This window comes from Sinocyclocheilus rhinocerous, unplaced genomic scaffold, assembly GCF_001515625.1.
Source record: "Sinocyclocheilus rhinocerous isolate Xijiao unplaced genomic scaffold, SAMN03320098_v1.1 scaffold751, whole genome shotgun sequence".
Lineage (NCBI taxonomy): Eukaryota > Metazoa > Chordata > Actinopteri > Cypriniformes > Cyprinidae > Sinocyclocheilus > Sinocyclocheilus rhinocerous.
Window position 1 is genome coordinate 444,282 of NW_015657293.1, and position 25,095 is coordinate 469,376.

At 36.0% G+C, this 25,095-nt stretch overlaps 1 protein-coding gene across 1 annotated transcript in view; it reads left to right on the plus strand.

The window, feature by feature from the left end:
* The first annotated feature begins 23,170 nt into the window (after positions 1-23,170).
* The window catches only part of LOC107720871 (collagen alpha-1(V) chain-like), a 109,429-nt gene continuing 107,504 nt past the window's right edge, over positions 23,171-25,095 (plus strand). Inside the window, 1 exon segment of the mRNA XM_016528699.1 lies at positions 23,171-23,694. Within this exon segment, the coding sequence (XP_016384185.1) occupies positions 23,592-23,694 (103 nt within the window). The 5' untranslated portion in view covers positions 23,171-23,591.

Below are 25,095 nucleotides of genomic sequence, written 5' to 3' on the forward strand. Positions count from 1 at the left end.
TGCAGGAATCTCATGTTCGAACTGTAAAACATCAACCATTTAATTCTTATTGGTGCTTTAACCACTTGTCAGCAGTAATTTCCAGACCTACCAACTTAATCTCCAACTAGATATCCAATCATCTTTGGGAGTTTTGTTCTGAACAAACCAGCCTAGCAAATCACAAAAAGCCAAAAACACCTCCATCATGAATCCTTACAACCTCGGGATCTGTCCTGTTCTTCCTTTTTGCACATCACGTACTAGAAAAAAGCAAGAAGATTAGCTTGAGGGGGAAGAGGATGGTAAGGGGAGGCTGGAAGTCTGTGTCCCAGGGTATGATCCCTCTGTCTGGAATGACTCAACAGGAAAACATCCCTACTCAGGGTTCCACATCAGCAGCCCCCCTTTGACATTCACGGGTGATTTCTGAGAGGTTGTGTGTGTGTGTTTACAGAAGAAGCTCTCTGGAAAAAGAATCACCTCTCCATTGCTGTCATCCATCAACACTAAGCTAAACACACACACACCAATCTAGACACACTAACCTAGAGACAACCAGCTAAATGAAGCAATTCAGCAAAGCTGGACTGTAAAATAACAATGTTTGGCAGTAAATCAGAACATATCCGGACGTTGACACATCAACCAAAGGGCTACACACATTTACCCCCACATTTCTCCACTATCTCATTGCCTTTCCATATGCTTCCCCTCTTTTCCCTCACTGTTGATCCTGGGGTTTTAGGAGTCGCTTAATAATGGAAAAAAAGCCAGAGAATATTTTCCAGCTCTCAAAACCCCAGAGCCCTCAAGTGATTTTATGGAGTGAGTCAGGCTGTCTGCTGAAAAGAGAGAGAGGGGGGCATGAATAAAGAAAAAATGGTACGAAAAGTCAATTGTCTTTATTACAGTAGGAGAAAACATGAAGATGTGTTGTTTCATTCTCTCCCTTGCTCACTTAATTGTTTCTGACTGTCTCGTTTCCATTGAAGTTAAATGTTCTCTCTGTGTTTCTCAATCTCTCTCTCTCTAGCTGGATGTTCTCCATGGATTTCTTGGCTCCTGTGGTTCTCAAACCTAAGGACTGAAAGAGAGAGAGAGGTTAAGATGTATACGGAACAGAAAAACAACTGAGGTCTGATGAAAGAGATTCTTCATGATCATAGTAATTTTGGAAATGTACCATGAATACCATGGTATTTTCTAAAGTACCATGTAAATACCATGGTAAGTAATATTTAAAGAAACAATACTTCAGCTTCACCAAAGATACATCTTTCACTACAAAAAGTACTGTAGTGGTGTCAAATTAAATGATTATACTATAGTACTGAAATTTATGACCATGGTTTTTATGCGGTATTCCATTGGTGCATGTTCAGAATATCCCAATAATATCAGGGTACAGTACATGTCTAAAATATCATGGTAGTATAAGGGTACATGTCCAAAATATCCCAATAATATCACAGTACATGTCCAAGATACCCATGGTACTTGTCCAAAAATAGCACAATTGTACCATGGTACAGTACATGTCCAAAATATAATGATAGTACAATGGCGCATGTTCAAAATATCCCAATAATATAAGTGACATATCTGAAATACCATGGTACAGTACAGGTCTAAAATATCATGGTAGTATAAGGGTATATGTCCACAATATCACAATAATACAATGGTACATGTCCAAAAATAGCACAATATTAGTACCATGACACATGTCTGAAATAACATGATAGTACCATGGTACATGCCAAAAATATCACTGTAGTTCAGTGATACAGTATGTGTTCAAAATAACATGATAGTATGGTACGTGCCCAAAATACCACAGTACGGTTACAAAAAAATCATAGTAGTACCATTGTCCAAAATAGCATGATAGTACCATGGTGCTTTTCATAGGCAAGCTATTTATGCTACTTCAAGGTGCTTTAGAAAATTTCAGAGAATTACCATATATATGTCTTAAATCATGCTAGCACTATTGTACATGTCTAAGAAAACATGCTATTTCTGATACTTTTATGTTAGTGGATTTAGTTTAAGTTATGGCTTTTTATCACTGTGGAACCTCAAAAAAACATGGTATCATGTCCGTAAAACCATGGAAAACCATGAAAGGGATTTTTGTTGCTGCAAATGCTGCATCCTCACTGCTTCAATCACATGATGTATGTCATATACTTGTTTAAAGACCTCCGTCTTTTTCATTGTCATCTGAGAGAGTCTTTAATGGCCGTCTGTGGTGATGTTAGTCTGGAATGTTCTGTCAGGTTTCACTGAAAGGGAAAAACAGCAGAGGAAAGTTGTACTTTGAATTGAAATGTCATAAATCAGGGTTAATGTCACACCTGCTGACATCCAAATGACACATGCGTCCCCAGGCCAAGGCTTTTCAAATACAGCATCCTTTAGTGAACGTGCGTGTGTGTGTGTGTGTGTGTGTGTGTGTGTTCCCAGGCCACAATCCAGAGGAATCTGTTCAAACGTTTCAAAACTGACCTGCTCCTCATCTGAGCTGTGATTTACACCGCTGTTGTGTCCGTGTCTCTGAGCGAGAGGACTGACAGTGGCCATTACTGAACCCTAAACGCACCACAACCCCAGCGGAGAGAAGCCAGCTGATTACAGGTTTGCACTGCAAGCGCGCCGTGTTTTCTTTACTGACGGCTGTGAAGTTTCCGTCTGCACAAATGCGGATGCTGGTTTTATGGTATAGACATACTATATCTTTCAGACTGACCATATCATGCTCTTCAATCAGAAAAACATCACATTCACTTGTATAGGAAGTTAGTACAACAGAGTTTGAGAAGTGTGATTTTCTTTATGGAAGAATCTCAGGAAAATGTGCAACATGGTATTATATTTTGCATGAAGAAATGCAGCTTTTAGGTTATATTTGCATTATATATTTTATTGTAATAGCATGTATATTTAAATATATAATTTGTTACATATTTTGATATATTGTCATAACATAAAAAAGTAAGTAATTAAACCAGCTTGGGCCAGACAAATATACTGTACATGAAATTATATAAAATATTAACAATATATAGAAAATAATATTTAAATGATATTTTGTTTAATGTAATAATATTATTAAAAAGTATTATTTGATTAAAATTTTACAGGAATCATCAAAATTTGGACAGTTTTTTCCCAAATCAGCATAAATTCAAGATAGTACAACAAATACTACCATGATGTATGAACATTTATCAATATACTTTTTTCACATTATAGTAATGATTTTTTGCATTACTGTAAAATGAATAAGGAATTAGGACAAATTTTAGTTCATGTGTTACTGTGTGGCATTATTTTTATGACACTTCATGTAATATGTCTGGACTTTTTACTTTTGAATCTCAACTTTTTCTCAATTATTATGATTCCATTACATTTTTCTAAAATATTACTTTTTTAATATAATACTGTATTTAAAAAATGTTTATTAAACAAATATATTTTTAAATGGTTTATGACCATTTGATTAATGGTCTGTTCTGATGTGATGTAGGAAATGTAGTTTTCTGTTGTAATCTAATCCTGTTTCTCTCTCTCCTCTCATCCTCCTCTTATTTGTCTTTTCTGCTGTCTAATTCTCCGTTTCTCTCCATTTCAGACCAGTTGCAATTTTTTTCTCTGGAAAAAAGCTTGGAAACTCTCAATAGTTCCAGGAAAACTCTTTACATTCTCACCAGAGGAGGGGTGTGGGGTCTATCCCACCATCACCCACCCCGCTTTCATCACACCCAGCCCCCTCAGAGGAGTCCAGATCGGGCAGAACCAGGTCCTCAGGAGCAGAGCGTGTTATACGTGTAAAAAGCTCTGACACAAATTCAGCGCCACGTGAGTCATTTTGTCTGAAGGAATCTTGTCCGTCTCACTCCGTTGGCCTGTCTTTCTCTCGTTTATAACTTTCATGTGTGGTGCTTTTTAAGTCCCTCCCCTGCGCTGTGATTGGCTGTCGTGGGCGGCTCAGGTGTGCTTTCATTGGCTCGGATTAACGTAAGGCTCCAGGTGAAATAGCAGAGCTCCAGTCATGCTTAAAGGTGCCAAGACACACACACACACACACACACACACACATATAGCCAAAACACAGAACATACCACTCACACACACACACACACACAAAGCAAAGCAAAAACGGCATAAAATCTGAACCAGTATTAAATAGAGACTACACTGATAAATACACATGTGTTGGAAGTTGATGAAAAGTCCAAAAGAAGGACTGAAGTTTGTTCTGTGCGTTCACCATGCGTCCACCACCCTCCTGCTGGACCATGCAGCGAGCTCACATGATGTCAGAGAGAGAGAGAGCACATATGTTTCTGCTGTTACAGCAACCGTATGGAGAAAGAAAGGGGGAGGGAGAGAAAAGAAGAAAGGAGAGAGAGGAGAAAAAAAGAGTTATCAGAGACAGGAGGGGCTGAGGGAACTGCTAGGTGGACCCTGTCTGTGATAAGCCACGCCCCTCTTTGGTAAACCACGCCCTCTCTCACTGAACTGGATGTGAAGGAATAGAACATCTCTTTTCTTCTTCTACAGTGTTGGTGAAGCTACTTTGAAAATCACACTTTAAGCTATTTATAATTTGAAGTAGTTAAATATTTAAAAATGGAATATTTCGACTAATAAAATAGCATTTGTTTTATTTTATCTTTTTTAAAAATATTTATTCATTTAATAATATTTAATGATTTCAAAACAAACAAGTTTATTTGGTTATTGATTTATTAAATTAATTTTAAATATTTGTCCATAATCTTGACTAAACTTGAACAGATACATTTTGACAAAATAAAACTAAAAAGCATGCAAATGTACTAAGTTGAAAACTCTTAAAAGGCGCTATATAAATAAATATTATTATTATTATTGGTGTATGTTTCATATCCTTTTGGAAAATAGTTTTTAAGCATGGCTAGAAGATATGCTTGGACAAATATAATTAAGTTAATAGTCTCACTTTTTCTGGTTAGTTCTTCCCCAACACTGGTTCCTTATGCATTCTTTTGTGCCTGTGTTTTGGATTTCTTTCCGATAAACACACATAGAGAACAAAGTGGGACTTTAACCCTCTCTAAAGTCTTCAGAACTATCTCTGTATATCCCGCAGTCCATGTTGCATCCGCTCAGACCTTGAGAAAGTTTCAGAAACATGGTCTGTTTGTAAACGTCTTCATGAGTGTTGATCCGGAGAAGAGCAGCTGTTTTTTATGACTTTAAATTTACGGCACGTCTGACTGTTGGTGGTTGCTATGATAATGATTTGAAGTTCAGTGACTCATTCATGTTCCCCTCGTCATGATTCATGACGTGTTGCACTATGTTACAATAATTAGTTGCATTAATCCTGTTTTCATTATGCCAACGAAACATGCGGATGCAGACGTCTGAAGACTCAATCAGTGTGTAAAGGGTTGATTGTTTATAGTTGTGTAATGTAGCATTGATCAGGTTTGCACACGCTGACTCTCTGACCCTGTTTGCATGTTTAGAAGCACTTGGATTGTAGGATAAAATGATGAAATGTTTCACTGACAGTGACACATGAAATATAGCTGTTCAGAGCTCCAGATTACAAAGTTCAAAAACCCAAAGGCAATTTTCCTAAAGAGTACAAGTGAGAGCTGGGTGTGTACATTTGTGTAAGGTGATGTCATACTGGCAACTTTATGATATATAACTCTTAAAGAGGCAGTTTAAATCTCGAAATGAACATTCTGCCATTATTGATTCACATTCATACACTGAAAAACAATTAATTGTGTTTTTTAAGTATATATTTATATATTATGTATAATTGTTTTATGCATATAACAAATGCATATAAATATATAATGCATAAACATTGCTAAATATTGGGATAATAAAAAACCTAATTCAAGATATCTTCTGAAATCATCTTAGTCTTTTTTTTTTTTATCATGCACAATTTTGCTTCGCAATTAAATTTATCTTGTCTAAAGATTGTTTCTTTTTATTGGACAACAATATTAATTAAAAACTGTCTAAGAAATTTCCAAATTTGTATTAATTATTTTCTTTAAACGCCGCTCTTTTCATACAACTATATGAAAAGAGCAGTATTTTCTATTTTCTAGAACTTTCTATTCATCAAAGAATCTTAAAAAAAGTTTCCACAAAAATATGAAGCAGCACAATGATTTTTAATATTTATAACAATAAGAAATGTTTCTTGAGAAGTAAATCAGCATATCAGAATGATTTCTGAAGGATCATGTGACACTGAAGACTGGAGTAATGATGCTGAAAATTCAGCTTTGCATCACAGGAATAAATAATATTTAAAAATATATTCAAATAGAAACCACATATTTTAAGTTGTAATAATATTTCAAAATATTACAGCTTTTACTGCATTTGTGATCAAATAAATGCAGCCTTGGTGAACATAACATTAAAATATCTTACCGACCCCAAACTTTGGAACGGCAGTGTATATATATCTCAAACTTTTTGCTTTAAATTGCTGACATGTCAAGTTCTTTCTCTTCTCAGTGGCAGAAAAGAGAGAGGCTTTGGCCAAACGTGAAACAGACTTTAAACTTGATGGACAATAATTTAAAATGAACCTTTCCAAACACTGTTAAAAACATTCATTTCCTGTTTCCGCCACACACACACATAAACAAACACACGCGTGACATGACACATGTTTACAAACCAAATCTGTGTGAAAGATGCCTGTCCTCATTATTCCCTGGGAAAAGACAAGACACAATATAATTCACTGAAATAAACACACACTCTGTGTGAAACTGAAAACTGAATAAAGGAGGTTTATTTTTGCAACACCATTTCATACTGAATGTATGTCAGAAATATTGCTAGTCTCTGCCAGTTTGAAGTGGTCGCTGGAGCTTCTCTCTGGTCCAAGCTGGCACAGATCTTTGATCCACTGGGCTCCAAAACCTGGCATGACCACCCTAAGCTTGTATGACCTGCTTTTTCCAAGCAGGAACTGCTGATGTGGTTTTTCAGCTGCTGCATTACATGTTACAGATGTTGTCCCCCTCGCGCAGCTCTGTAACTGGCCTCATTGGGCTCATTGTGGAGCTGCTCTGTGGGGTTCACCTTAACTGAGTGGTGTTCTCCAATCATTATTCACAAACACAGCCTACAAAAGTCATATATTACTTATATTTACCCCTCTAATGTTGGATCCAGTGGGTACACACCAGCGTTCTCACACCCGCACACTTCCCAGCAGCATGAGTAACCAGACCTGAGCAGAAAATCTACTGTAGCTCTAGTGCTTCAATATAACCTCATTAGGAAAAATCAACATGCACACAATGAACTACAGAGACACTTACTCATACTGGAAACCTATAATGTAATGCTCACCAAGTCAACTGATTTGCCTTAAAAGGTCCCATGTCCAAATATATCCCAACAAGTATGCCAAAAGCAGTAAGTGAAATGTGTAGTATTTATTAATATATATCATAGCTATGTAAACTTAAGTTTATTTTATTGAGCTTTTTTATTGAGTTTTTATTATATTTTATTTGATTGAAAATCAAAACTTGATACATTTTTTATTTTACTTAAGTGTCTTTATTTTACTATAAAGTTTGTAGATTATTTTACTGTTATTCCAGTTTAATGGAGATTTACAACTTAATAGAGTTCTTATTTTATTTTTTATTTGATTGAAAAGTCTATTATATTTTATTGCTATATCAAAGCTTCATAAAACTTTGAGGTAAATGTGTAGCATTATATTTTATTGCTATATAGCTTTGTAAACTTTATGTAGTTTTGTTTTATTTTATTTTATTTGAACTTGTTACTGAACAAATTCAGCAGTGCTTTTTTCCCTGTAATGTCTCTCACACGTCCATATTTTATAAATACTTTTTTTTTATTTTTGCATTATTTTAAAAATAATCTCACTGGTGTTATGAACAGACCAATAAATTATTTATTTTATAGGTTTTAAGTGTCATTTCAAGACAGATTTTAGTTTGAATTAAAGATATATAGGAGGATTCGATTGAAATGTTTAATTTCGTCTTTAAAGTTTTGTATTGAGAAAATGACTAACTGTTTCAGGAAATGTGCTTTAGTGAGTGATCAAAGCTGTTATTTGTGTTTTTTTCTGTGCAGTTGGTCTTTCCATCCCTCTCTTGTACACATCCCTCATTGTATCGTTTATATGGTTTGATTAAAGTAATGATCAGTGAGAACCGATATTTTATTTGCCACATCAGACACAGGCCGTCTTTACATCTGCCAGTGGGTGTGAACTATAGGTGATGTTTGTGTGTGTGTAAATGGTTTATATCCCCTAAGTGTCCTTGATAAATGTTTATTTTGTCTGGTCCAGGGCTTTCATCATCACGGGCAGGGCACGTTGTGTTTGTACACGTGTGCACGAGTGTACGAGCGGCACGTCTTCTTCCACAATGTGACTGTGAAATGACTAGGTCATGCAAAATTAAAGAAGAGAAAGCAAGCAAGAATATTATGAGGTAAAATGTTTATTGAGTGACACAAATTTTAATTGATTATGGAATAGAAATGGATTATTATTTCTTAATTTATATAGGAAAACATCCTCAAAATGTCTTCTTAGAATTGATCATTACTTATTTAAAAGAATAGTTCATCCAAAAATGAAAATTAGCAGAAATTTAACTCCTCCTCAGGCCATCCAAGATGTAGATGATTTTATTTCTTCATTAGATTTGGAGAAATGTAACATCACATCACTTGTTCACCAATGGATTCTTTGCAGTGAATGGGTGCCGTCAGAATGAGAGTCCAAACAGCTGATTAAATCATCACAATAATCCACACCAGTCCACCATGTCTTGTGAAACCAAAAGCGGTGAGCTTGTAATAAATAAATCCATCATTAACATGTTTTTAACTTCAAGTTCTCTATCTGTAATATTGCTTTCTCCAGTGAAAAAGTTGTCTTGTCTGAATCAGGGGAGAAACATGCACAGATCAAGCACTGTTTACAAGTCCATACAGTCCAAAACAGTTCTAAACAAAAATGTCAGTGAATTTTGATGTGAGAGGACAACAGGTGATGGACTTCTTCACTGGAGGAAGAGTTATCATGGATTATGGACTCATATTTTGGCCAGATTGTGATGTTTAAAATGCCGTAATGATGGATTTGTTTATTACAATCAAGCAGCTTTTTATTTCACAAGACATTAACTGATGGACTGGAGTGGTGTGGATTACTTGTGGATTGTGATGTTTTTTCACCAGCTGTTTGGACTCTTATTCTGACGGCACCCATTTACTGCAGACATCCATTGATGAGCAATGATGTCGAGCTAAAAGGGTGAGTACATTTTCAGCAAATTTTCATTTTTGGGTGAACTATTCCTTAACTGTAAACTAATCCAGATGTGCAACGTGTGATGTGGTTGTTCTTATTATTTCCGGCGTGTTTGTTTGAAAGGAGATTCCAGTTTGAAGTAATTTGAGCTGTTGACACAGCGAGACTAGAGATTGCTGATGACCTTTACCCTCTAGTGTTCTCCATAAAAAAAAGTCCAAATATATAATTCTTGCATTTTATGTTTAATGTAAACATCCTTTGAATGGTTGTAGGTGATCTGAGTTATTTTAGGCTGTTGACTACTAGGTTGGGCTGTTTATTTCCAGATTTAGTTTTCTCAGTCAATCAGCAGGTTCCAGTAGCACTTTTCACTTATTTCACCAGTTCATATGTTTATGTAATCTGTGACACCAAACTACACACTGCAAGCAACTTCCTCACCAAAGTTTTATTGTGTTATTGGCTTCCAGTGTAGACACAGAAATATAATTAGTCTGGATAATGCATTGAAAAAAAACATCTTCCTGTTTTGAGGCCTAAAATAATGTTAGAGTAGTCATGCAGATAAGGTTTGGATTTATGGCTCGGTATATTGTCTTTTTTTTTTTTTGGTAAAACCATCAAAATTGCAACTATACTGGACGGATCACAATTTGTCTTTTTTTTTTTTGGTAAAACCATCAAAATTGCAACTATACTGGACGGATCACAATGCAGTTTCATTATATGAAAAAGAGAAGGTTTTTGTTCCTTAGGAAAAAGCGATATGCCATATAGGTTTCAAGCTGAACCAAATTAAATGAAAATTTAATTGAAAATTAAATGAAAGTAAATGACTGAATTTTGACAGATGGTTCATGCCACAGTATTTTAGATGGTATTTTAGAAAATCTAGTAGCTCAAAATTCACTTGATTGGACACTAACATCCACAAACACTGACTTAAAGTAAGTACAAGAAGAGGTAAAATGGAAATTGTACCACTTTTTTGTCTATCTCTCTCTCTCTCTGTTTATGTATTGGAGAAGATTCTAGACCATATGGCTTTTCCCGTCTGTTCCATCACCCCTCTGTACAGAAAGAGAACACAAACCTCCAACCCTCTCTCTCTCTCTCTCTCTCTCTCTCTCTCTCTCTCAGGTCTGTATGGAGCAATCCGAGCCGCTCCGGTGTCCTGCTCTGCCCAGCATGCCTTTGTGGGAATAACGTAATCAAAAGTGGGTTTGTATTGGGGGGAAAACAGTTGTGTGAATGTCTCTTTGCCATATAATTATGTCCATTCAGTGGGGAGAGGGAAACGCTCTCTGTGTGTGTGTGTGTGTGTGTTTAGAGTTCACAGTGTGTTCGCTTGAGACTGCTGTATTCAGAATTTCCGAGTGTGAGCTGCCAAAAGTTAACAAGACATTTATCATACATCATACCACACGCTCCCTAACCAACACACATTACACTATCAGAGCGAGAGGTGAGGCTGGAAGTTTAAGTCCATCCATCCATCCATCCATCCATATTTCTATCTGTCTGTCTATCCATCTGTCTAAATGATACCAAGCATGTTTACACAGATATACAGTATCTCCTGCAGCATGATGGGAATCTTTGGGAGCTTCTGAAAGCAACACAGCATCTGTTGGGCACATGTGCTGAAAGGTGAGTGAGTTTGCTAAATTAATGGCCTTTAAAATTGCCATTACAGGACAGAACCGATCTGCATTTTTAGCTGTAAATCTTCTCATTATCAGTGTAGTTTCACTCTCAGCTGTTTCCTGACCGAGAATATGACCTTTGACTTTCCCCACTGATATTCAATTGAAGGGTTTAAACTCACCAAGAGAACGTGAAGTTCGTTTAGTGAGTTTTAGCAGCACTAAATGGATCTGCGTGTTCTCTGAGTCACAGACGTTCCTCCGAACAGCATGTGCGCTCAGTTTATCTGACCGCAGTCTTGGGCTGTTATGAAGCAGATGCTCTGGAACAGCAGGGACCGATTTGTCATTCATCCACTGATCTGGAGAAATGACACAGAAAAAGAGGATTTTGGGATGATCTGAATTTGTTAATTTCATTTAAAACAGAATGAGCTCCTCTTATGGTGGGTTTGATGTTCATTGAGGAGGTTAATGTCATGATCTCCTGCAGCTTTACAGTTGCTCAGCAATGCTGAAGACAGAATGTGACTAAACTACATATAGAAAGCATTTGGACAAAATCTCAAACCAAGTGGCATTTATTCCAAAGAAAGAGAACGCAAACTTTTTAAATTACACAGAAATGAGTTCTTGTTGATCACTTTTTGTTTATTCATCACTGTATATTTTCAGAATTATTCAGCAACATTTTTGTAATTCTTTGACACTTTTTGAAATCTTCAGAGTAACTGAAGCTGCTGTAGAACATCTCGAATGCTTTTGGAAAACAGCTGAATGAAATAATGCTGACTCAGTCAATGCGTGGCTTTGTTCCATGTGGTCATGTCCCCCAGGGGTCCTTCCTCCGCAGAGATTCCACACCGCTCACTGGTGGAAGAACACGTAGCACTTTAAACCAGGTCTGGAGAAACCTCTCACGCTCATTCACGAAGGCTGATGAAGCTCCAGATGTGTGAAGGGCTTTTTATAGCATCTATTACTGGCACAGACATGAACATCTTATAGCTGGAGTCACTTTTAGGAACTCAATGTCCTGTTTCAAAAGGGAATCTAATGAGTCCAGCGTGTGTTCTGACCGACTAACAAACTCCACCAAGTTAAAGGAACAGTCCACTATTTTTGAAAATAGGCTCATTTTCCAACTCCCCTAGAGTTAAACAGTTGAGTTTTACCGTTTTCGAATCCATTCAGTCGATCTCCGGGTCTGGCGGTAGCACTTTTAGCTTAGCTTAGCATAGATCATTGAATCTGATTAGACCCAAAAATAGTGGAGTGTTCCTTTAATGTGCTACTGAAAGACAGTCTCAGATGTGATAGCAATTTTTAGGTCATACCGCAAATTTTTAGTTGGAGTCAAGTTGTTCCTGAATACAGTTTTTCTTATTTTCAAGCCATTTCCTTAGAGTTTTTACAGTATTACCTACGTGCAAAATTCCCATCTAACAGGGAACATTCTCAGAACTTTGGCTAACATTCTCGCAACTCAAATTTATGAACAAAATTCTTCCAGTAGCATTAATGGAATGTTTGTTCAAACTTATATTAAATTTCTCAATATTAGCACAACAACATTATTTATTCATCATTCATAGATTTTATTTATTTTTTACATTTGAGTTCATCTAACACTTTTAAAGACGTTTTAGAATGTTCAGAGAACCTAAGATTCCCATAATGTTTGCAAAATGATAAATGGAACATGCTGATAAATGGAATCTTTGTATAAGCAAAAAGGTTTTTTAAATAATAATTAAAAAAATGGGCATTTTGAATGTTGAAAGAACATTCAGAATTAAAGTTTTCATAACTTAATGGAAATGTTAGCAAAACATTCTTAGAACATATTTTGTTACATTTACATTAAATGCAACACAAAATAGCACTTATTTGCTGTAATTCTCTCTTAGTTTTCTTAATTTGAGTCATTTAGTCTAAATATACTCCGACGTGACTATTCCTGAGAATCTCTTCTTTAATGGCCTCTCATTATTTTAGAACATGAAGTCTGTGTGAATCTGAATTACTCGACACACAGCCTCAGATCTGCCCTTCAAAACATGCTGTCTGCGGCCGCACATAATTAACAACAACCACACACACGGGATCTGACTCTGGATCAGATTTAAGCAGCCACTCGTATACGCACAGACACATGAGCGCTGTTCTCAGATCAGTGCTGGTGGACACACAGGGTGGAGTGCAGACAGTCAGTGAGACATGTTCAATTAACATCACAGGCGACAACTTTATGTGCTTTCATGTGAGATTTTGAGCTCACACTAAAAAAGCAGTTTGACTATGATGCTGATGTTGCTTTTGATTGCAAATTTTACTATGATCTTATTAGCACTTATGCAACATGCTGAAATCGATTGTAAGTCAACAACTGTGGGGAGCGAACATTAAAACAACTAGGGAAAAAACAGAAAATGTTTGGAGTTTGATATTTATCAGGTTAATTTTAAATCAAATTCAAAGCACATATGACTGTCTATCTATGTTTTGTGTGTCTTGCTGACTGTTTTATTACAGGATATTGAAATAAATTAGTTTTTTGGTGCCTGCAGACCGCAACCTGCAACCTGATTTTAGCCTGATTTTTGGTGGTGTATGTCCTAAGCTTGTTGACAGGAAGGACCTGAGCCTGGGGTACATCTTACACAATGAATTAGTGCTTAAATCTAACTGGTTCAGAGAAGATTTTCAGTCAAAAATTCCCTCAGATCCATCTGCATCTCCACAGCCTTCTGCAAACCGACATTGAGGGCTCTTGCTGAGAGATTAGGTAATTTACCAATGACATTTATCAGGAAATCCAACAACATTTAGGCTTTCTGCATTTGGAGTGTAGTTTGAAATATTTAAACATATCTGTACTTATTTTTGCCATATTGGGTGTATTTTGATGCTTTTTAAGACTATTGTGTTGTTGTCTTAGCAGCATGCTAATGCCTAACTCTACTGAAATCAATTGTGTGTTGACACCTTAGAGGAGTGTTCATGAAAATAAGTTTTGAGTGATCAGGAAACAGCTGGAAATTTTGCCTGTGGTCATGTTTATCGAGTTCATCTTTAATTAGTGTCTCCAGCAAAGTGTCTCCAGCTATCCACCTTTTTCCTGATTAACCAATGAGAGCTGCCATGATGGATTCTAACTTCCGTTTGGATGCTGTCGTGTTCCGGCCTCCATAGAAATCCATGTTAAAATGGGGTAAAAAGATCAACTGAATTAATTCAACTAAAATTGAATATAAAAATGTGTGCAGGGTTAAGATGTGCGTTAACTTGACTAGAAACACCAGAGACCGGAAATGTAAAGCATCCTTCTGTTATGGGGCAGACGAGACTTCCGCGTTCAGCAAAATTCTTGCATGTCCCACAGTGTAATACATGCGTCAAGGTTTCTGTTAGTTTGGACTTTCAGTTTGCACCTTTTCCCCGGTCTGTTTGTTGTCATGGTTATTGATTTGATTTCCTCATTATGTTCAGGTGTGTCTTGTTATTATCCTAGTTTGGTCTGTGTTTTTCAGTTTCTGTCTGTTCAGTTTGAGTTTGTCAGGTAACGTCAATGCTATGTGTGTCACCAGCCTTTCCTTGCATGGAATTACCTGTCTGTGGATTTATTAAAGACTGTTTATCTTCATCTTTGTCTTCGTGCATGTTCATCGACACAGTAGCATGACAACGTGCTATAAAGTGCCATCAGCCTTAAGCCATCAGTTTGCTTTCACCTGACTGAACACAGTCAGTCAGCGTTTATTGATGTCTGTTGTGGCAATGTGAACATGACAGTTATTTTTCATTAAATTCTAAATCCAACGGCCAACTTGTTCATTGGTGTTTGTTGGCGTTTGTCCGTGCGGTGTGAATTGCCTTGAGGCTAGTAGTGACTTGCATACTGCAAAACAAAGTGCAGTAGAAATGTAAAGTATGTATAAACAAGGAAGTGGAACACGTTAAGGAGGTGAATAGGCTACTTGCGAGTGTATAAAAGATCTATCCAAGACATCAGGAAAAAGCTTACAACAGCTCTCTTGACATCCTCAAGATTAACAATGCCATTTTTTGATCAAGAAACACTGAAGGTAAATGCCCTCAGTGCTGTCATTCTTGCCGTTGCTGAAAAAATGCTGGAAGAAGACTTTGTGTGTTCTTGCTATAAGAATTACAGAAATGTTGAAGTATTTTTTCATTTTTTGATTCCTATTCTTTTCTTCTGGGTCGTGCTTCATCAGTTGTTTAGTTCAGCTGAATATGAGCAACAAAGCTACATGCTGATCAAGACCTTCTCATTTTCAGCTTTTTTGTGGATCGTGTTACTTCTTATTGACGGTAGATACGTTGCATGTGCAGTATGTTCACCACATCCTCCATGTAACAACACAATAGATGTGAAAGTACTTCAATCCACTCCAGAATTTTTCCAATCTAAGGTAAGTAAAAATACAACAACTTTTGGCAACACTGCAAAACGGTTTGAAATAATTCTGAATGTACTGTACAGTATAAATCTGATCTCCTGATCATTCATTTAGCATGCATTACTACCATTAGGGCAGGATTGAAACATCCATTATAATGATTTTCACTAATTAATAGCACGTCTCATAATCAGCAAATCAAAGTATTTGATCTGTGAATATCATTGGAGTAATTACATACCAGGACTGTCATTGCACAAATACTGCCTTAATAAATATAATGAATGAATCTCATGAAACTAATCACATATTTTGGTATGATCCCAGCTTGTAGGTTTTTTGCTGTTACACTGTATGCTGCTACTAGCCTTCCTTACTACAACTGTTGCACGTGTGAAAACATGGTGCAACCAGAGGAACAATGCAAATACAGCATTATACAACAGGATGAATCCTGAAAACATTTACGGGGCAACGGGAATAAGCCAGAGTATGGACAGTACCTGAACAAAACAACCAGAAAACCACGATTGAAAAAGGCTGTTAAAACCAGATCAGTTACAGTGTAAGAAAAGTGTTACCTGTAAATGTTTTCACTTTCACTTTCTCTTAATATAAAGTCTATTGTTAGTCTTTCGTAATATCCCTTTAAGACCTTTAATTTGTTAATGACATCATCCTCCAGGAAGTGACATAATTTTGGAGGGAAAACAACAGCACAAACATCAGTAAGTAATGGAAGATAGAGAAAATCGAAGACGTGCAATATTACGATGATGGAAAATAGAGGTTTAACAACAGAAGAAATATGAGAGGCAAAAGATAGAGATGAGTCAAATAAGACACCAAGATTACGGACAGATGAAGCAGGCTTAACATGAACCCCGTCAATTTCAAAGGACAGGTCAATCCTTTTGACTGAGGTAGCAGAGCCAATCATCAATATTTCAGTTTTGTTATTATTTAGTTTAAGGAAATTCAAGGACATCCAATGCTTGATATCCCTGATGCATGCAGTAAGTGAGTCAGGCAGTGATGACCTATCAGAGCTGGTGGTTAGGTAAATTTGAATGTCATCAGCATAGCAATGAAATTGAAGTCCATGCATGCGTATGATGTCACCAAGTGGATATATATAAATGATAAACAGAAGTGGACCAAGAACTGAACCTTGAGGAACACCCTGTGAAACTGGAGCAGTGGTAGATTTATACCCTTGTATGGTGATATAATATTTTCTATCACTGATGTAGGAAATGAGCAACGAGGTCAGACACTTACAGTACAGACACTTTGCTCCTCTTGACAGATGAAGCTATATTTGATGTTACATCTTCAAATAGTTCTTCAAACATGCTAATGAAATGGAAAGACATGCTATTTTTGACTTTCTTAAAGTTCAAACTCAGCTGGTTTAGATATCGTTTTGGAAATGCCAAGTCATCAGCTAAAAATTTGTAAAAGTATGCATGCATTTAGTATAGATTTCAAGACTTTTTTTGCATTTTGTTTGCATAATGTTTGAACTTGTATTCAGGTGAACAATATAAATAAGAAGTATGCTCAGAAGAAACATTTGTGTTTGTGCATGATCAGTCCTGATCTAAAACGGTTGAGTCCAAATCAAACTGTTTGCGGGATAAAAAATGTGTGAAAACTTTGATAGAGAGCCAGTGGTAACTAATTCTATAATTGCTCGTCTCTCATTGCTTTGCACGTCATGTTAAATTCACCTGAGTTTATGCAGTCAGATGAAGATTTATTAATAAGCACTTGTTCATAATAGCTTTACATTGACTGATGGTACCTGAGGAACGTGCAGGATGAGCCGCTGATGTTCTGGGCGAAGAGAAATCTCACTTTGCCAGTCTGTCCATCACTGTTATTTTCAGTGTTCTTTTGGAAAGTTTTTCCCTCATTCTTCTGCTGTGTTTTTCCAGGCAATTTGAGAGCACTTAAGAACATCAAAGTCTAATATTATTACATTTTATTTGTTTTGTGTGAGATGGATGATATAAATGATCTATAGGCTAGTACCATTCAAAAATTTGGGGTCGGTAAGATTTTTTAAATTTTTTTAAAGAAGTCGACTCTGCTCACCAAGACTGCACTTATTTGACCAAAAATACAGTAAAATTGTGAAATATTGTTACAATTTAAAATAACTGCCTTCTATTTGAATATATTTTAAAATGCAATTTATTCCTGTGATGCAAAGCTGAATTTTCAGCATCATTACTCCAGTCTTCAGTCTCAGGATTGTTAGGATTGGCCGAGATACAACTATTTGAAAATCTGGAATCTGAGGGTGCAAAAAAATCTAAATATTGAGGAAAATCGCCTTTAAAGTTGTCCAAATGAAGACCTTAGCAATGCATATTACCAATTAAAAAATTAAGTTTTGATATATTTACGGTAGGAAATTTACAAAATATCTTCATGGAACATGATCTTTACTTAATATCCTAATGATTTTTGGCATAAAAGAAAAATCGATAATTTTGAACCATACAATGTATTTTTGGCTATTGCTACAAATATACCCCAGCGACTTAAGACTGGTTTTGTGATCCAGGGTTACATATTATAATATGCTGATTTATTATCAATGTTGAAAAAAGTTGTGCATCTTTAGTCAAATTAAAACTGCTTAGTATGCTGTATGTACTTTTCAAGAATGCGCTTAATGATGGATTTGTTTTTTTATAAACACAGCTTTTCTCTTCACAAGACATTAACTGATGGACTGGAGTGGTGTGGATTACTTGTGGATTATTGTGATGTTTTTATCAGCTGTTTGGACTCTCATTCTGACGGCACCCATTCACTGCAGAGGATCCATTGGTTGAGCAAGTGATGTAGTGCTACATTTCTCCAAATCTGATGAAGAAACAAACTCATCTGCATCTTGGATGACCTTTAAGTGTTTAACATGTGAAGAGTTTTTAAATCTGAACTGATTGGAAATGTTATCCAAGCAAAAGGCAGCTGCCTTAGTGGTTTAGCACACTGAATCCAGTGATGAATATTGTTTACATCTACGAGTTTTGTACTGGCTTGTTTCGTCTGGTCATGTTTAGTAACTCTCGCTTTTCCATAATTAATCATTTCTGGAGTTAAGAACACGTGCATGTGAATCTCAGATTGTACTTTGGCTGAATCCTCCGCATCAATCAATAACACTGACTTCCTCTTCAATGATTCTTTCCATATACAAATCACTATTTTTTTTTTTACTTTTCTTCGTTCATTTTTCCATCTCCTCCTCTCTGTCTCTCGTCCCTTTGTGCGTTCATAATTATTTTGTTTTCCTCTCCTTCGAGCATCTGTTATTAAACCTCAACCACAGGAGCAGTAGAATGTTTTCACGATCATTTGGACCAATCACAACCCAGCTTTGTGCCATGCATTTTGACCAATGTTCAGCATGAATGTCATTGCTTTCGTTTATCATTTCTGAAAATAGTAGCATGTTATTTTGTTTTCAAACACACGCATTGCATTGATCAGAAATAATGAGAAAACTGTGATATGATGGAGGGAAAGAAAAACATTTTAAATGGTATTTTAAAGAGTAAATATTTCAAAAGTTTGGGTATGATGAATTTTCTTTTTGCTTTTATGCATGCATTAAATTGATCAAAAGTGAGAGAAAAGACATTTATAATGTTACAAAACATTTCTATTTCAAATAAATGCTGTTCTTTTTAACTTTATATCCTGAAAAAAATAAATCAAAGTTTTCACCAAAATTTTAGAGTTTTTAACATGGATGAAAATCAGCATATCAGAATGATTTCTGAAGGATCATGTGACTCTGAAGACTGGAGCAATGATGCTGAAAATTCAGCTTTGCATCACAGAAATAAATTACATTTTAAAATGTAGCCAAATAGAAAACGGGTATTTTAAATGATAATAATATTTCACAATATTTCTGTTTTTATTGCATTTTTTGATCAAATTAATGCACCCTTGGTGAGCAGAAGAAACTTCTATCAAAAACATTAAAAATGTATTTACTTTAATAAATATGCAGAGCATGTAAGGTGATTTTAGGTTACACTGTGGGCCACCTTTTGAAACTTAGATGACAAACAGTGTCAGAAGTATCTGAATATTTCCTAATTAACCCTTTATTTTATTGTTTAACAATAAATAGTATTATAAGAGGCAATTACACATATTAATTGTACCACAAATTGGGTTTTGGTCTCAAAAATCCCCATTATATTTCAAAATAATACAATGCATTGGTTGACGGATAGATCTGTCTCTCTGTGTTATGTTGATAAATATGTGTGTGAGTGTGATGTTTGCTCTTGTGTGTCTGTGCATGCTTGGATGGCTGTTCATCAATCTCTCGTTTGAAGCGTTATGATGGATGGATGAGGAGGCAGCAGGGATTTCTGGCATGCATCTGTATTGTGCATTGTGTGTAAACGTGGCTCCTGCTGTATGTGTGGTGTGTATGTATGTTCCCTGTGCATTTGTGAAGATCCATAATCCTGCTGAATGATCGGGGCTTTGATGAACATATGAGAGCCAAGGAATGTGTGCTGGTGTGTCCCGGCATGTAACGGAGAGAGATGGAGAGAAGACGTCTGCCATAAAGAGTCAAAGAGTGCATTATGAAAGCTGTACTGTATATGGCATAATCCAATCACTAATATCTGCCATGTGTGTGTGTGTGTGTGTGTGTTTAGACAATGATGGTTTGGACTCAGCCTTATACCATCTGAAACTCATAAGCATTCTCCTTTTCCAATTTCCACAAACAGAGCTGAACACAATACAAATTATGATTTAAGTGTTATTGTTTTTAGTCTCTTTGATTTCTGCTTTTAATTGAATTGAATTGAATTTAGTTTAATTTGGTTTATTTTAAATTATTTTATTTTATAATTTAGTTTTGAAAATATTGCTACAAAGTCAGTTTGTTCCATGCACTTACATGAGCAATTTTATAATTAATAATAAAAAAGTCTTTATAGTTGTTATTAATTTCTATGTATTAGTTTCAGTTTATTTAGTGCATTAAGTGTAATGTGTAATGTAATGTAGTTATATACAGTATATATATATAATCCTAAACTATTTATTTCGGCTGCATTTCTCGTTTTCATTAAGTTACACTTAATGCACTAAATAATCTGAAACTAATAAATAGAAATTATTAAAAACTATATAGACATTTTAAAAAACAAACTAATAAAAATTACAAAAATGACTAAATTACTAAAAATTGAACTAAAGTTAAAGTGAAAACAGAACATAAAAATAAGATCAAATTCAGTAGATGAAAATACAAATCAAATCAAATCGAATTTAATAGATGAAAAACAAACAAAAAACTATTTTTTTACTATTTAAAAAAAAAGGCTTTTAATTAAAACTTTTTAGTTAAAAGGCAACTAACTTAAAATATGTTTAAGTTGAAGTACTAAAATAATTCAAACAGAAATAAAAATGACAAAAAAACAAAAAAATGACAAAAGCACATAACAAAATTTCTAAACGTAAACGGCCATACATAAAAAAGTCTGTAAAAATAGGACCCAGTGTGCTGTGTTAATATGAAGGATTTTTAAAATTGATTTTTCATGTCTTTGCATTATGTCATGTTTTAGGGTTAAGGGAAATATAGGCTACACATTTTCTGTTTTTAGGGATATTTTTCTTACAGAGTAAAATTAAATTGAAAGCTGAAAATGTACAACAAGAAGAGTTAACTATTCAAAATATTAATAAATACCATAATAGTATATAAATAATAATAAGATGTTCAGAACTCCTTTAACAATCACATAGAAATGCAGCATTATGAAAGTAACTCGGGCAAGCATCACTTCTTCAGGTATGTATTTCCTTTAAAAAAGGTAACAGCAAACTAAATGTTTTATTAATCTAAAGCCAATTATAGTTCCATTTGATGTTTAGCGAGTCTTAATTTTGGCCCTTTTGTCCGTGTGTGTGTGTGTGTGTTTTGCAGGCCCCGCTGGCTCACGGACACCCTGCACAAAAGAAGCTGCATTCTTCACATTCCCGTAACCTGAGGTGAAGTGAGACATCACTGGAGCTCTATGAGTTGGGGATTCTGTCAACACGTCATTCTGTACTGTAAACCTGAGCACCGCTGGCACACTTACAGTCAACACAAAATCAAAATTCATGTCATTTACTTTCTCAGTAACATTCCGGGTCTTACTGCGCGTGATTGATTAGTTGTTCCAAAGAAAGAAAATGTTAGTCTTTGTAGTCATTCATCAAATGCTCCACCTCTTAAACGACTTTCCTTTTCAATTTTTTTTTTTGCAAATATATTTCATAATATACAAAAATGTCCATAAAATATATTTACATAAATATATTTTCTAACAATATATTTTTGTACGTTTTGTATATTGTTTAAAAATATACATTGCACAACTGAATAAATATAATTAATGAATACAGCCTCAATTAATTTATTTTCTTGTCCCTGAAATACATTTTGAAATATATATTTTGACATATGAAGGTACAATTTTTATTTAATTATCATTTATTTAAATTAAAATTGTACATTTCAACATATTTGAGCATATATTTAAAATATGTATTGGTCAGAATTAATTAATTAATTAATTTATTTATTGTCACATGGGCCACTCAGTTCCCAAAGGACAAAATGAATATTCTTGCCATATTATTGCTATATGTTTCAGTATTAGATCTCATATACTCATGAACTTTTTTCCTCCTCTTCTCTAGCTTGTTTATTAACATGTCTACTAAACCTGGCAATATATATTATGAATATTGTTGGCTCTTTGAAATTATTTTGTCAGTTGCTTTGCATAAAAGCATAAGTGTGCATGTAATACTCTGCAATAAGTCTCATTATGTATGTGATGTGGGTTGCAAATGGCTATTCACATTGGCTTTATGTTGACTTAATACACTAACCAAGGCTATACTGATTACACCCAGTTTTATGGTTAGTATTTAGATTTAATACAAGCCAAAGAAGATTTTCTATATCTATTAACTTAAACAAGACTGCAGCTGAGTTTGTCATAATATTGCACCTCTTTTATCTACTTTTAAATCTACATTTCTGCATTTATTTAAAAATTGATTAATTGATTTATATAGGAAGTAACCAGTTTCATTTTGTTGTACATGTAACCTGAACAGGATTCCCGTCCCTGCTGTACATTCGGACCCGTGTCGAAAGGTCATCACCCTTGTGGCCTTGTGTGCTCCAGCTGTCGCATACGTCAGGAGCTCCTGAATCGTTTCAGCCCTAAAATAGCCTGCAAACTTTAATTTTAGGACCGACTTGGAATAACCCTGGGCTCCCATTCACAGCACTGTTCCTATGCTAGAACAGTTCACGAGGCAAAGTAAGACAACATGATTCATTTACAGGGAATATTGGTATCTAATCAATATTTCAGGTGCATTTACTCATTTATTTTAGTAAGCAGGCATGTTGCAAGCAATCAGATTATCATTATTGTAAAAATAAACCCCTTCTGGGTTATACAAAACCCATTTTAAGTTATATATGTTCAGCCTTTTTGATGCCAGACACATAAAGAACTGTTTTTTTCTCCATTATTTATTTAGGACATTATATTAACAAAGGTCCTTTAACTGGAAAATTGCCCTAAAGGTTTTCTGCTGCTACACCCATTAAATTAGATGAGTAAAAAAATACTAAAAGACAGACTGCAATGGACTTAATTCTTGCAGACAAAAAGAGAGAGAGAGAGTAAATGAAGTCCCACACTGTATACTTCCCGCCTACCCACAGCACTAACCAATCAGAAGCCGCGCATTGTCGGCGCTGCTCTCCGATTGGCCGCTAGCCGCATGACTGACAGTCCGTGTGAATGAAGTTTTTTCCCACTTTGGCTCCGCGAAGTTTCAGTGACGGGGGCATCACTGCAGCGCACTGAAGGGAAGGAAAGAACAGAAGGGAAAAGAAGGGAGAGAGGTGCCCCATCCATCCATCCATCTATCCATCCACTGAATGTTCCCGCAGGACTTTATTAACGTATGGCTGCATGAGAGGCTTTGAGCTGTCGCGGTTTCTCTCTCCAGGACTGTTGGGTTACTGGTTCTGTCCTGAGTTTAAGCAGTTGTCATAATAATATAACCGAACTCTTCGCGTCAGGACGGGCGCAGGTGGTCATGGATACACCTATCAGATGGAAAGTAAAGCGGAGGTTTAAGGAGGTGCGGCTGTCGGTACTCCTAGTATTCCTGATGTTTGTCACCTCACGAGTCAGCGCAGGTAAGCGGCGAATCAACTGTTTCCAAACTGTTACTTTGTGCCGCGGTCCGCGCTCACCAGGGGCTGCGCTTCTCCACGGTCAGTCCGCTGTCCCTGGACTGCAGTGACCGCAGGAGGGGATGGTAGGGGCCCTAGAGTGAGATTTTTCAACTAGGGACGTCCGGAGTTCCGTTTTTGCAGGGAAACGTTAGAGCAGCGGCGAATAACGGAATCAGGGACGTTTTCCCGTTCAATGGAACTGCTGCGTGAGGAGATCGTGATGCATCATCTATTGTGGCATGCAACTGGTTTACGCTGCTCCCAGTTGGTGTACCACTCACTATTCTAATGCACATTAGTAAATAAAACCGTCATAGTAGAAATCCGGATTCCAGGATTTCATATGCAAATCTAAAAAAGGTTCCTCAGTTGTTCTATGCGACTGTTTACTAGGGTTCTTGATATTGCATTATAAGTTCTTCACTTCATGGTATTGGTTTTGGCATCTGCAAAGCATCATAGATGGTTTAGTTTTCTAAAAGTAGAGATTAAAAAGTCATAGGTGGAACTTTTAAACCTTTCAGTTAGAATCAATGTCACAGGAGAACCTTCTGAAGTTCCTTTAGAAAGCCATTTATGTAGTGATTCTTCACCAGAACCCAGAATCTGAAGAACCTAAACTCTATACAGCCAAATGATCCTTTGCTGAATCTCAAAGACTTCATGGAATCTTGATCTTTAGGGTTGTATGACATCCGGACCGATTCTGGTTTCAGACTCCGTGTGATGTGTGAACATAAACCACGCAACCTAGATCGGGATTTGTAGACTTTTTGGAAGATGTTTCACATGCTTTTTAGGGGATCTGGCAGAAAGTAGTTTTCCTCCAGCAGGCGCGCTGACTGCTGAACGTAATTGGAAAAATATGCAGGATGAGAAACACACCAGGAGAGAAAGAGAGAGAGAGACAGAGAGAAGTTTATGTTTTTCCATAGGCTCATAAAACGAACCAATCACTCTGGCTCTCTGTTTAGTGAAAAACAGATAGATACATGTAAATAAATGCTCGTTAGTCTTAAGTCTTGGCTCCTGGTGGATGATCTGTAATGAAGAACATCAGTGGGTCAGGGTGGAGTCGCCGCGTGTCTTCTCTAGTAGATCAGAGATGCCCGAGGTGAAGCTCGCAATTATCTTGTAAACCACTTAGAAGGAATTACCCAGGAGACTATGTAAAACAGTTATTGTAGAGATGCATCACATACATTCCGATCTCATCTGCAATATGCCATTAGTAAAAACCCAAGATTTTTTTTTTAAATCGTGCATGCAATATGCATAAAAATGTGTTCATTTTTTTAGCACATAAGAGCCAACTTTCTATGGTTGCATCAGTTGTTTGACATCTGGTTTTAGTGTCACTTC